This window comes from Babylonia areolata, chromosome 15 (assembly GCF_041734735.1).
Source record: "Babylonia areolata isolate BAREFJ2019XMU chromosome 15, ASM4173473v1, whole genome shotgun sequence".
NCBI classification, from domain to species: Eukaryota; Metazoa; Mollusca; class Gastropoda; order Neogastropoda; family Buccinidae; genus Babylonia; species Babylonia areolata.
In genome coordinates this window covers 19,235,168-19,249,607 of record NC_134890.1, presented here as the reverse complement: position 1 = coordinate 19,249,607, position 14,440 = coordinate 19,235,168, and the positions used below count along the sequence as shown (strand labels likewise).

General features: G+C 40.0%; 2 protein-coding genes across 4 annotated transcripts in view; one reads left to right on the top strand and one right to left on the bottom strand.

The window, feature by feature from the left end:
• The window catches only part of LOC143290463 (methionine synthase reductase-like), a 21,199-nt gene extending 12,418 nt beyond the window's left edge, over window positions 1–8,781 (bottom strand). For all 3 annotated transcript variants that reach the window (XM_076599918.1, XM_076599919.1, XM_076599920.1), the window contains exons 1-6: window positions 8,605–8,781; window positions 6,918–7,068; window positions 5,251–5,368; window positions 2,955–3,582; window positions 2,155–2,310; window positions 975–1,060 (exon numbers count right to left, since the gene is read on the bottom strand). In XM_076599918.1, coding sequence (XP_076456033.1) covers window positions 975–1,060; window positions 2,155–2,310; window positions 2,955–3,582; window positions 5,251–5,368; window positions 6,918–7,068; window positions 8,605–8,760 — 1,295 coding nt within the window. In that variant the 5' untranslated portion in view covers window positions 8,761–8,781. The remainder of the gene's footprint in view (window positions 1–974; window positions 1,061–2,154; window positions 2,311–2,954; window positions 3,583–5,250; window positions 5,369–6,917; window positions 7,069–8,604) is intronic.
• A 1,343-nt stretch (window positions 8,782–10,124) lies between these two features.
• LOC143290207 (limb region 1 protein homolog) overlaps window positions 10,125–14,440 on the top strand; it is a 31,249-nt gene continuing 26,933 nt past the window's right edge. Inside the window, exon 1 of the mRNA XM_076599531.1 lies at window positions 10,125–10,300. Coding sequence (XP_076455646.1) covers window positions 10,238–10,300 — 63 coding nt within the window. The 5' untranslated portion in view covers window positions 10,125–10,237. The remainder of the gene's footprint in view (window positions 10,301–14,440) is intronic.

Here is a 14,440-nt window from a genome sequence, read left to right as displayed (position 1 = left end):
TGTGTGTGTGTGTGCCCCTGCCTGCCTGCATGTGTACCTGCGCACGTGTGTGTGTGTGTGTGTGTTCATATATATGCACACACACACATAATTCTCTCTCTCTCTCTCTGTGAAATCAGTAGAGACCTGCAAGAATAATGAATTCTTCTTATTGCTTTTCTTGACTATTTTCAATAACTGAACACTAGACTGATGTTACGTATATTTTTGCTGATATTTTAAACAGTTGCTTCTTGAAACCCCCCCCCCCCCCCCCCCCCCAAAAAAAAAAGAAAAGAAAAAAAGATGTAAGATGTTGCTGCAGACTTTTAGACATGGAATGTGAACTGAAAATAATAATAATAATGGTATTTATAAAGCGCTGAATCTTGTGCAGAGACAAATCAAAGTGCTTTTGCACCAGTCATTCACACGCATGCATGACTCTAAAACTGTAGAAACTAAAGACAAGGAAGGGCAGGCAAGGGAGGCTATTTTGGGAAGAGGTGGGTTTTAAGGCCAGACTTGAAAGATCTGAGTGTGGAGACTTGACGAAGCGAAAGAGGAAGTTCATTCCAATCACAGGGTCCAGAGACAGAGAAAGAACGGCGGCCAACAGTCGAGTGTTTGAATCTGGGTATGCGTAAACAGAGTGGATCCGAAGCCGATCGTAGTGAGCAAGATGGAGTATAGAGGCGAAGGCAGCCGCAGAGATAGGAAGGGGCAGTTTTGTGAATGCATCTATAACATAGAGTGCTGATCTTGTACCTTATTCGGTGTGAGACAAAGAGCCAGTGGAGATGTTGCAAAAGAGGAGTGATGTGCTCAGATCTTTTCTTTCTGAGGATGAGTCGGGCAGCAGAGTTTTGTATGGGCTGAAGGGACTGAACAGATGAAGCAGGCAAACCAGACAATAGAGAGTTACAGTAGTCAAGGCGAGAGAGAAAAAAAGCCACACTTTACATCACACCTGAAACCGACAACTTGGCCAATACCTTTTAATGAGTTGACTGACTTCCTTATCATCGTTGGCACAGATGATGGAAATGGAATCACCGGGGCGATACTTTAAACTGCTGTCCTGAAACAGAATCACGCTGTTATCAGTATGAGCTGAAAAAACCTTATCTGTCAGTCTGGTTTGTTAGGAACTCTTCATATCAAAGTACAATACACTACTAGCATGGATATTAGTTTAGAGTATAATAGGTTTATTCTGTATGTGTGTGCAAGTGTGCATGTATGTGTGTGCATGTGTGCATGTGTGCATGTGTGTGTGTGTGTCCTGAAACAGATTCACGCTGTTATCAGTATGAGCTGCACAACCTTATCTGTCAGTCTGTGTGTTAGGAACTCTTCATATCAAAGTACAATACACTACCTGCATGGATATTAGTTTAGAGTATAATAGGTTTATTTTGTATGTGTGGGCAAGTGTGTGTGTGTGTGTGTGTGTGTGTGTGTGTGTGTGTGTGTGTGTGTCCTGAAACAGATTCACGCTGTTATCAGTATGAGCTGCACAACCTTATCTGTCAGTCTGCTTGATAGGAACTCTTCTTGTCAAAGCACAATACACTACCAGAATGATATTAGTTTAGAGTGTAATAGGTTTATTTTGTATGTGTGTGCAAGTGTGTGTGTGTGTGTGTGTGTGTGTGTGTGTGTGTGTGTGTGTGTGTGTGTGTCCTGAAACAGAATCACACTGTTATCAATATGAGCTGAAAAAACTCATCTGTCAGTCTGGTTTATTAGGAACTCTTCATATCAAATTACAATACACTACCAGCATGGATATTAGTTTTGAGTATAATAGGTTTATTCTGTATGTGTGTGCAAGTGTGCATGTGTGTGTGTCCTGAAACAGAATCACACTGTTATCAATACGACCTGCACAACCTTATCTGTCAGTCTGCTTGTTAGGAACTCTTCATGTCAAAGCACAATACACTACAATACACTACCATTTTCAGTTAGAGCATAACAGGTTTATTTTGTATGTGTGTGCAAGTCTGTGTGTGTGTGTGTGTGTGTGTGTGTGTGTGTGTGTGTGTCTGTGTCTGTGTGTGTGCATGTAACTCTTACTTTGGCAAACAGTTTCAACATTGTATCTTCCCTTGACACAAAGTGTGAACACTAACCCTTACTTTGACACACAGTTTCAACACTATCCCTTACTCTGACACACAGTTTCAACAGCAGCGTTTTCTTCACAGCATCCTCAGCGGTTAGCCTGCAGGCAGACACCACTTTGGCCCTGAGGATTTCAGAAGCTGCTGAGGGTGGTTTGCAGTCATTCTGCCAAGGCAACTCTGCCATCTTGCTGGACAAACTCTGCAATAAGGAAAGAAGGAATGAAAAACATAAGACAGTAGATCTTTTCAACTGTTTACCAAAGTCTGGTTACAGAATAAAGAGGAGGAGGAAGAAGAAGGGGAAAAGGACCCGCGATGAAAAACAGAGGAGGGAGGAGGAGGACGGAGGAGGAGGAGTAGCAGCAGCAGAATAAGAATAAGAATGATAAGATCAAATATATTTCAATATAAAACATTTGAAATAATCAAGAGCATTCATGACTGTAAACATTTTTAAAAAATCCAGTTTTTCTTATCAAAAACAACAACAAAAAAGAAAAAAAGAAAACATGCCAACAAAATGAATTTGTACAAAAACAAACTGATCTGCAAATGTTGTTTGGAATTATCTTTTTTCTTTTAATGAAGAAATTTAACATTTTACCCAACTTCAAGCCACATTTTGTTTACAAAGCCACACAGGATAAGTCTGAAAGAAAAAACATTGCATTGCAAACAATCGTAAATACCAGCATAATAATGATAATAATGATAATGATAATAAAGAAAAAAAAAAGATTCTTCCCTCTCTCTCCTCCATGAATGTTTTCATTCAAGGAAACCCTTGGTAACCCCCCCCCCCCAATCCCCTCAACAACCCCCTCGCCCCTACCACCAACCAACCTCGTCAGGCGGCAGGTAACCGACAGTCAAAAATGCTGCCAAAGGTGCGGGCAACGTGAGCGATTTTTCAAACAGTTCAGCAGTGGACACTCCCAGAGAGGGGACATCCTTCACAGGTGTGTTCAAGTCCAGCGTGTCTTCCATTTCACTTTGCTGAGCATCATCACAATCTGCACTACGTTCTGCACATGTCTCTGAAACGACGTTTTCAGAGGTCTGTTTTTTGTTGGCTGTCCGCGAACCGTCAGCATCAGTTGGTGTTGTTCCAATGGCATGGGCTTTGTCAACAGTGTCGGTGTTAGAATCACCTGATTCACTAACACTGTGGGTTGCTGAAGCGTCTGTTTTATCAAATTTTTTGTCAACGGTGGCAGTCTCATTCAAACCAGCAGGTGCTGTAGTCCTCTCCCCACTTCCACTCTCAGAGCTGGAAGCGGCAGACACAGAGTCTGAAGGGGTGGGGCCACTGTGAAGGAATCCGTTACTCTCTGAGTGGTCAACTGTGAGACTTCCATTGCACCGAGGTTCGTCCACACCGTTGACATCACCAGCATCGGGACAGACCCCCACCAGCTTCTGCAGTGCAGGGAACAAGGCGTCAATCCAAGGGTCAGCAGCGACATCCAGGCTGGAAGAAAACAGAAGACAAACATCTTATCTTTTTTTTTTTTTGCTGCCCCATCATCTGCACCGTTTCAGTGGCAATACTCCCACGCCGCTCATTTAGATTCCCCCATACACGGCCAAACCCGGGTTCATCTGTTGCAGTTCCAGCGTCGGCAGTCCACAGGGAACCATTGATGTTAGGTCGCTAGGAGGCCACACACCAGAGGAGACCCTGCACTGCTGCTGAGTCACTTCTGTGGTGTTCAGTAGTGCCTGTTCTGTTTTGACGTACTTAGGACACCACCTAAGCCTCCTACTAATGACAATAATGGCTTAGTCGCAGAGCCAGACTGAGTGAGCGTCCCTCCCAGAGTGGAGACCACCACCACGTCCCTCAAACAACAGCCCCCCCCATGAATGCCAACACTGACAACATTGACAGGACTCACCCCAAGCATGGAAATAGAGTAGTATCGAAACTGAGGTCACCACAAACATCTTATCTTTTCAGTAACAAGCACCTACTGTTTGGAATTCTATTCCTCTGGATCTCCATTGCTCACAAATTCTGTCCTTTTTCAAAACAAAATTAAAGACCTACCCACCGACTACACTCCTCTTGTGCATGTGGGTGGGTGTTTACTGTGTGTGTGTGGGCATTTGTGCATGTGTAGGGAATATTTGGTGCCTTCTTATGCGACTATTCAGTGAAAATGAAAAGGTCTGCCAGTTTTAAAAGACAAAAATGAAGATATTTGTTTTCATTTATAGATTTAGACCACCTAAAAAAAATTATGTGGCAAGTGAAGTGAATTAATTCATAAGTCAATACAGAAATGTAAATGTACTGTAGATACTGAAGTAAAGTGAATTCATAAGAGGATACACATATGTAAACATTCTGTGGGACCTAAGTAAATTTGTATGTGTATAAAGAGGTGTGTACATATTACAACAACATCAAATCTACATAAGCAACAAATAAAAACATAGAACAACACAACAAAACCACTAGTAACATAAAGACAGTAAAATGCGCAAAACAGAAATAAAGATACAGTCAAATGAATTAACACTAATTAAGAAACTAAAACAAGGCAAAAAATAATTATTAAAAAACTAGCTTAACACATCTGGAGTTTTTCATGTTTTATTTTTTCTCTTCTTTCAACTCAAACAAAAGACCACAATGAGCATTAACACACTGAAGTAAATTATCCAAAAAAAAAAGAAGTAAATGTATTAATGATGATGGTGAATAATAGTGTTTCATTCAGTGCGTCTTCTAAAGCATGTAATATTTTCACAGATACAGGTCAGGCGTACATGTTGGGTGCTGACCGAAAAAGAAAAAAACAACAAAAACCAAAAAAAACTTTCGCTCCAATGTGAAATGTATGCCATTCAAAAGCAGTTTCAGTTTCAGTAGCTCAAGGAGGCGTCACTGCGTTCGGACAAATCCATATACGCTACACCACATCTGCCAAGCAGATGCCTAACCAGCAGTGTAACCCAACGCACTTAGTCAGGCCTTGAGTGGAAAAAAAGAAAAGAAAAAAAAGCAGTTTAGTGTATCTCCATAGCTTGGCACTATGTTTATGCACAAAAAAATGGGAAAAAGACTGCCCCCCCCCTACCCCCCCCCCAAATTAAAAAAAACAACAACAAAACATCTGAAGTAATAACCCACCCCTCAACTTCATCAGCGAACGCCGATGGGTGGAAACGCTGAGCACCCAGTTCGCTGAAGCGGCGGTCAATGTTCTTGGCGTTGTTGGCAAAGTTGTTGTAGTTCGAGTCTCCCAGACCTGCACCAAGACACGACACACCATTGGACACTGCTTCACATGGCACTTATCTTTTCTCTCTCTCTTTTTTCTTTCACATGATTACTGTCCTTTAAAAAAAAAAAATCATGGAAGTTTCAGTTTCAGTTTGATTGATGGACGTCTAAGCACACACCACTTAAAACAAAAACAAAAAAAGGATGGGGGTGGGGGTGGGGGTGGGGGAGTGGGGAGGAAGCTGATGTTTCAGTTTCAGTAGCTCAAGGAGGCGTCACTGCATTCGGACAAATCCATATACGCTACACCACATCTGCCAAGCAGATGCCTGACCAGCAGCGTAACCCAACGCACTTAGGCCTTGAGAAAAAAAAAAAAGCAAAAAAAAAAGCTGATGTCTGACCTGCACTCATACCCACTGCACTAGTCAGGCCTTGAAAATCACAGAAAACGTGGGAGAAAATAATGAATGGTGTTGAACAATAACAATTCACCTTCTGTAAAGCAAGAACTAAGGAGAAAAAAAAGTACAACAACAAATTCAACAGAAATTGATGAAAAGAAATCAGTTCAAACTGTTTCTTTAGCTGATGAATAAACAGATGCTGGGGAGAATATTGTGTTACAAACTTCCGCAGCAGAAGCTATCTTAGTCACTGTGGTGTAACTTATGACATCAATTTCTATACAGTCACAGTAATGGGTTTTCCTGGTTCTTGCTACATAATTTGCAAGGATGCAAGTGACGATGTGACCAAAACCAGAAAAATTAATCAACTTAGATTCCTATTCCCAACAGCGAAAGAGATGGGGGTGAAGGTGTAGCCGTCTGACTTCGTTTTCTAGTTAACTGTGGATTTTGGCCAGCACAAGGGATTGCAGCAACCCTGATTTTGTTTTCTAGTTAACTGTGGAGTCTGGCCAGCACAAGGGATTGAAGCAACCCTGATTTTGTTTTCTAGTTAACTGTGGAGTCTGGCCAGCACAAGGGATTGAAGCAACCCTGATTTTGTTTTCTAGTTAACTGTGGAGTTTGGCCAGCACAAGGGATTGCAGCAACCCTGAAAAATAACTCTGGCACCATGGTCAAGGAATGTAAACGACCGTCCCTTCCCACACTGAGCGCACCACTCTCTATGTCACTCTCTGCCCCTTTCCTTGCATGCAGTGACCCCTCACGTCACTTCCACCCTGACCCTCTTTGTGTGTACACCTCACTGAACTGATGTCCGTAGCTGAATAGAATGCACTGCTTTAAATCCAACCAATGTCCTTTCTGAATGAACCGTACAACAACAGCAACATTATTACAGAATATCGGAGAGGTGGGGATGAGGGTGACGTTATCAGAACATTCTGAACTTATGTTATATTTAATGAAAGATATCTCACTTTATTCTTAAAAAACAACAACCCAAAACAAGAACCAAACAAATAAAAAAAGAAAACCAAACCAAACCAAACCAAACCAAACCCTCACATATCGAGAAAACCCTGCACAGATATGTACCTCACAGCACATATTATTTGTGTACTTAAAAAAAAAAAAGAAAAAAAAAAAAGAAACTCTCACCTAAAACAGAATAGCGAACATTGGCGAGGTGGTCGGAAGGCAAGATTTTTCTGTTGAGGCGACGAACAAACTTGATGGCAGTGTCTGGGGGTTCCCCATCACCTGTAGTGGAGGTCACCATCACCACACATGGCTCATTCTCCACCTGGAACTGACAATGGACACAACCTTCAGCGCTCACCAACAATACGTAAAGTCCTGGTTTAGTATTCTAAATTCAGGCACAACGGACACAACCTTCAGCGCTCACCAACAATACGTAAAGTCCTGGTTTGGTATTTTAAATTCAGGCACAATGGACACAACCTTCAGTGCTCACCAACAATACGTAAAGTCCTGGTTTAGTATTCTAAATTCAGGCACAATGGACACAACCTTCAGCGCTCACCAACAATACAAAAAGTCCTGGTTTAGTATTCTGAATTCAGGCACAATGGACACAACCTTCAGCGCTCACCAACAATACATAAAGTCCTGGTTTAGTATTCTAAATTCAGTGTCAATGGATACAACCTTCAGCGCTCACCAACAATACATGAAGTCCTGGTTTAGTATTCTAAATTCAGGCACAATGGACACAACCTTCAGCGCTCACCAACAATACGTAAAGTCCTGATTTAGTATTTTGAATTCAGGCACAATGGACACAACCTTCAGCGCTCACCAACAATACGTAAAGTCCTGGTTTGGTATTTTAAATTCAGGCACAATGGACACAACCTTCAGCGCTCACCAACAATACGTAAAGTCCTGGTTTGGTATTTTAAATTCAGGCACAATGGACACAACCTTCAGCGCTCACCAACAATACGTAAAGTCCTGGTTTAGTATTCTAAATTCAGGCACAATGGACACAACCTTCAGCGCTCACCAACAATACGTAAAGTCCTGGTTTAGTATCCTAAATTCAGGCACAATGGACACAACCTTCAGCGCTCACCAACAATACGTAAAGTCCTGGTTTAGTATTCTAAATTCAGGCACAATGGACACAACCTTCAGCGCTCACCAACAATACGTAAAGTCCTGGTTTAGTATTCTAAATTCAGTGTCAATGGATACAACCTTCAGCCCTCACCAACAATAATAAGTAAATTCCTATTTTAGTATCCTGAATGATGGGCACAATAGCTGAGTGGTTAAAGCATTGGACTTTCAATCTGAGGGTCCTGGGTTCAAGTCTCGGTAACAGCGCCTGGTGGGTAAAGGGTGGAGATTTTTCCCACCTCCCAGGTCAACATATGTGCAGACCTGCCAGTGCCTGAGCCCCCTTCATATGTATACGCTAGCAGAAGATCAAACATGCACATTAAAGATCCTGTAATCCATGTCATCATTTGGTGGGTTATGGAAACAAAAACATACCCAGCATGCACATCTTCTGAAAACGGAGTATGGCTGCCTACATGGCAGGGTAAAAATGGTCATACATGTAAAAGTCCACTTGTGTACATACAAGTGAATGTGGGAGTTGCAGCTCACAAACAAAGAAAAATCCTGAATTCATGGCAATGGACACAACCTTCAGCACTCACCAGCTATTGGTAAAGTCCTGTTTTAGTATCCTAAATTCAGGGCCCTATCCTTCTCTCTTCCATCCATTCCTACATTCCAGCATCCACACTCTCATGCATCCATCAGCATGCTATAGCCTGGGAGGGGGAACAACCCTGGAAGAGTTCCTCACCTTTTTGCCCACCATGCTCATGCAGTGTATTTCAGGCTGCAGCCCGTGTTTTGCTGAACGTTCAAAAATCTCTTCAGCTATTGCCTGAGACTGGCCGGTCTGCGAGCCGTACAGCAGCAAGTACCGCCCTGGTTTGTGTGTTTGTCGTGTCGCCATTGCTCTGCTGCTGCCCTTTTCCTTCCTGAAATCAAGGCTTTGAAATAGAGAGAAAGAATGGAAGACCATAATTTGTGTCACAATACACTATTCCCAGGTTTCACAGCGGCTTTTAATCACAATAATGATTTTTTTTCTTAAAAGACCTATAAACCTTATTAAGCAAAACAACAACATTCTAAAACCATCAGATCAGGAACAAGGATTCCGATGACATTGTATTTTGCACACCGCTTTGTCATTATCTGCTATACAGATGAGAACTGTGATGTCTGTTGGATTTATATCCTTTTGAGTGGGTTGTGTGGGGCGGGCATGTGTTTGTGTGTCTGAGGATGTGTGTATCACTTTATACTTGTGAAATGTAATTTTTTCATGTCTCTGTACATTCATTCATTTCTCATTCTTTGATTCTCAGATGAATGCAGGTTATCTGATGGTGAGATAGCATGTTCAATATAAATTAATACCAGTCTGTGAAACACATTCCCAAATTCTAAATAAATAAGGCATAGGATTAGGAGCATCAGTTACAGGCATATAAACATCCATGTAAGTCATAAAAACATATGTAGGAAATGAGAACCCAGAGAGAGAGAGAGAGAGAGAGAGAGGGAAACGAAAGTTGGAATACCACGTGGTCAGATCCCACGTGGGACAAACAAAAGGGAGATCATTACACAATATATGGCCTTGCGTAAGTTAATTTGTGATCAAAACATAGCGCTTATGAACATATCTTTACGCGACAGAAATCAGAGAGCCTTTACAAAATCATTCAAAATAAGTTATATATGAATTTCTACAACAGACACAATTAAAATATGGGATATTTGTTTCTAATTCTATTCATCATTTAATCAGACACTTTCGGCACAGTGTCAAAAGATTTGGTCTTCATTTATCTTTTTTTTTTTTTAGAGAATAGAAAGAACATTAAAAAAGAAAAGTAAGTTTTCAGATGTTAAAACTTTAGAACGATAGATACAGAAGAGGCCTGGAAACATGATGCAATTTTGATGAATGCGGCGTCGACACAGGGGAGATAATTTCGAAGAAAGATAAATAAACAAATTTCATGCGCTAAAACAATAGACTTACTGTCATAATTAGTATTTATACTATACAAAAAAACGTATCATAATTGTAAAATTAATATTACACTTAATGTCTGTGTTCTAGTAAACAAATTAAAGGGAAACAATGGTAGACAGCAGAGTATGAGTTTCGCACGTCCGCTCACCTCCGTGGTAAGCCCAGAAATGAGACACATTTGTCGACTCCGGACGAATGCGTTCATCGCGTGGAACTGTGGGAAGGCAATGTTAATTTAAATGGCGGAATGAAAACAATGTGTGCAGAACTCGGCTGGCACGCAAAAGATCGAATCACAAAGTGGTGAATGGAGATTTTGTGGGACCTGTAAATTTTTTAAGGTTTCTGTTTTTTCGGAGAGGTCTGCTGGGGTCGTGAAGAGATGGACGACCCAGAAGTGACGCTTCAGGAACAAATTTTTCACAATGCTGTCAGGGAGCACATCGTAAGTTGAACTCCCCCGTTGTGTGCGTGTGACAGTCATGTTCATTGTGTCACAGTGTCGACTGTGTGACTGTGAACGTTGTATTTTGCGAGAAATGTCATTCGCATTAGATTTAACTGAACTGACAGACATTTTTTTAAAAATGTCTTCTTCTCTTTGATTTGTGTGCTATAAACTCTGTCAAATACGAAAGAATCGAGAGAAACGTTGATAATTTTCGCTTTGCACTTGTCAAAGTACAAGTATGACGAAGAGTGAAAAACGCTCAGGGTGAACTAAAACCTTATGTGAATCTTGACAACTATGTGACTCAGTCACAGTGTGAGGCTGTTGGTTAATGAGGATTTAATTTTTTCCTCCAGCTTTGGGTATCAATTATAAGTTTAGTTATCTTGATTATGTAAACCAACTTTATAACTTAAATTTTGCAGAAAATTTTGTTTCATCATGATCTGAGAGAGAGAGAGAGAGAGAGAGAGAGAGAGAGGAAAATCAGTAATTTTGTATGAGAGCATGTCACCATGTGCACACTTGTGAACATTTAATGACTCAGTTTAATAATAATTGTACTTTCAGAACTTTGTGCATGTCTGATTCACAAGTGTAACACACACACGAACACATGCACACATGGTCATGCACACAAACATGCACACACATGCACATACTCCTCAGTTTGAACAACTTACCTCCACCCCAAATCCCCTCTAAACCTACCTCTGAAAACAAATTTGAAGTGGAGAAATTTAAAACTGAAGACTACTAGTTGTGCTGCTACAATTAGTACTGGCAGGACCATGATTACTCTTTCTCTCATTATGTTTATAGAAAAAAACTTAAAAAGAACAAAAAGAAAAGATTATTTCTCTCACAATTCACATACACAACACACACACACACACACAGAGTGAAAAAGTCATGAACATGATGCTTTTTCCTGCAAGTATTGTATGGTACAGATTTCCAAACTAACACAGAATGACAATATTGAAATTTAAATAAGAATAAAATTATGGCCTTTTTAATGTATTTTTTGTTGATGTCCTCAGCACGGCCTTGTCTTATTTGCCCCAAGAATCTAAATGGTTAGGATAATGTGCCATGAACGGTGTTTTGTGGGTTTATCTTTGTGATTCTGTGTGTGTGTGTGTGTGTGTGTGTGTGTGTGTGTGTTATTACCTATGACTGTTTTGTGTTGATGTGGTTGAGCATTTGTATGGTTTGGCAGTCTTGATATGGCCCTGTGCGGTCAGCTGACCATAAGCAAAAATAAACAAGATAAACATTTATGTATACTGTGCACACAGTATCACAGGCACATGTTATTCTCATTGTAGTCTGGCTATATCACACACACACACACACACACACACACACACACACACACACACACACAACTTTTTAATTTTATACATGAACCAATGAATTATATATTTGTGCGACACACATACACACACATACATACATGCGCGCGCGCGCACACACACACACACACACACACACACACAGAGTAACACTAGTAACAGTAATAAGTACAGTACCTATCATGCGCACACAGACACATTAGTGACATGCATGCATTGCACACACACACACACACACACACACACACACACACACACACACACACACACACTTTTAAAAGCAGAGGCACATTATATCATGATAATATGTAAACTTGTGCATACTACGTTAAGTACTGCATGCACACACCATGCCACACCACCACTGCCAGAGTTGCTGCATGTGGTCCACACTTACAAGACCAAGTAAAAACTGTTGAGAGTCCTCTCAGTCTTAGTCAAATTCCAATGGACTGTGGTTTGCCAGTCGTCCATGTCTCAGACGGCACCCTTCATTAAACACAGACATTCAAGGACTTCAGCCAGTGGAGCATGCATACCACTAACAGATTCAGGAGGAGGAGGAAAGGGGGATGTGTATTTAGTTTACGTTGGGGATTTTTATGTGCATTTAGAGTGGAATGTTAGGGGAGATGGATACTCCACTACACACACAGACACACACATACAGACACACACACACACAGACACACACACACACACACACACACACACACACACATATATATTCACATGCACATGGATGTGCACACACTCACACTTATATTTGTGCAGCAACATCTGTCCAGGCACAGTTGTTCATTTTTTAAAAGAAAGTGGACCTCAAGCTCATGAAATACCCACTATCCAGATCGGCAGATGTGATACAATGCAGACAGTTGCACATGGTGACACATCTGGCAGCCAGGTTCATTTATGGGCAGTGTCAGTGCCATGCGCAGTTTGCACAGCTTTTGAGCATTAAAAAGATAACAGAAAGCTTGCAGAAATAATATTTATCAATAGATTTTTTTATGCAGGTCAGTTTGCTTATGAAATGTTGTTAAAATGTATCTAAGTAATTTATCTGCTTGATTACATTTACAAAAACATGTTTTTCTCATACTTTATTAGTATATTTAGTTGGCAAGAGACAGACAGAGTGAGTGGAACTCGAAGCAGAGAAGCCTGAATCAGATCATTGAATGGGTTGATCCCTCTGTTGCCATAATGCTATATTTCATTTGACACTTTTTTGGGGGTGGGGGTGGGAGTCCAAAAGTGAAACTTCAGCTATTTCCAGTATAGTTTTTGAGTGTGACATTCCTCAGAATATTCATTCAGCAAAATAAATATGTTGTACTTTTGTAGGGAGTCTGAATATATAATTAAGCTGTTTCCAACATAGCTTGTGTATGGTGTTAGTACTGTTAGTGTTACTCAAAAAATTCCTTATCATTGCTATTTTTGATATAAAAGGATTTCTTGTCAATCTCTTTCTTGTTGTAAATGTGTTCTCAAGTCTCAAAAAATAAGAACAGACAGGGTTTGTTTTTACAATAATTTTTCTCCGGTTTGTCAAAATATGTTTTGTACCATTAAGTGCGTGTGGCATCGCTGCATTGGTATTGATTCTGTTAATTTGGCCATAAGTAGGATATAATGCCCACTGTTCTAAATTAAAATTGAACTGGGCTTGTAATTGTATTGTTAACCAAATTCACGGTAGACTTTTCCTCCTGTTGCACAGCTGCTGTTTTTTCTGAATGTTCTTTAAAGACTGGTTTGAATATTTCTATTAAAATTATTGTATGAAAATGTGGTCTGCCACATTCAAATTATTACAGTAGTACTTACTGGTAGTTGTGCCATCACTTTTGCAAATGTTTTAATCTGATTAAGATTCTGTTACATTTTCAGTTTGGATAAACTGTCAGTATTTTATTTAACTTGATAATGTACAGGTCTGTAGACTATTTAATTCAAAAGGGAGATGAGGATGAAAGAGAGAGAGAGAGAGAGAGAGTGTGTGTGATTGGAGCTAGTCATAGTTTTCTACTTTTAGCCTGTGTGTCAAGTACAGCAGCAGAATATTCTTTGAATGAAAAGTGTGACGCTGATACTCCATACTCCCAAGTTCAAGTGCACTTTGGGCGTTTTGCTTGTCTTAGTGGATCTTTAAACTTATGCCCCATCCAGACTTTGGACCTGAACTCTTCTTACTTTTTTTTATATTTCATATTGTAAGGGATTGTGATGTTATTGTGATACTGTGATAGCATGCACCTCACAGTGTACAGTATTGTTTTTAATCAGATATCATCTTTTAGATAAAACATGTATTTTTAAGGTAGAGCTTTTATAATGCTTGTAATTATTACCATAGTAAGCAGTAAAGCATATCTTTTAAAAATTATTATGATTTTTTCACTGTATAGTATATAGAACTCAGAGCCATCCTAAAACAAAGTAGTCTTTGATTTGATGAAGCTGTACTTGTAGAATCAGTATTTTACCCTGATAAAGACATACATTGATACATGTAATGATGCATACATGATCTATACACTTATTGTAATTTGACATTGAAATTATTTATCATGTTTCATTGTTTGTGTTTTTTCTTTCCTTGATTTCTTTCTTTCTTTTCTTTCTGTCTTTTTCTGTCCATCTCTTTCTTACATAATCAGTAGCTATTTGTTTGTCAGCCTGAATGTCCAGTTCTCTCTCTGTGCTTGTTTCAATCACTGTCTTTTCCAATCTCTCTTGGCTTCATATCCATTTGTTGGTTTGACTT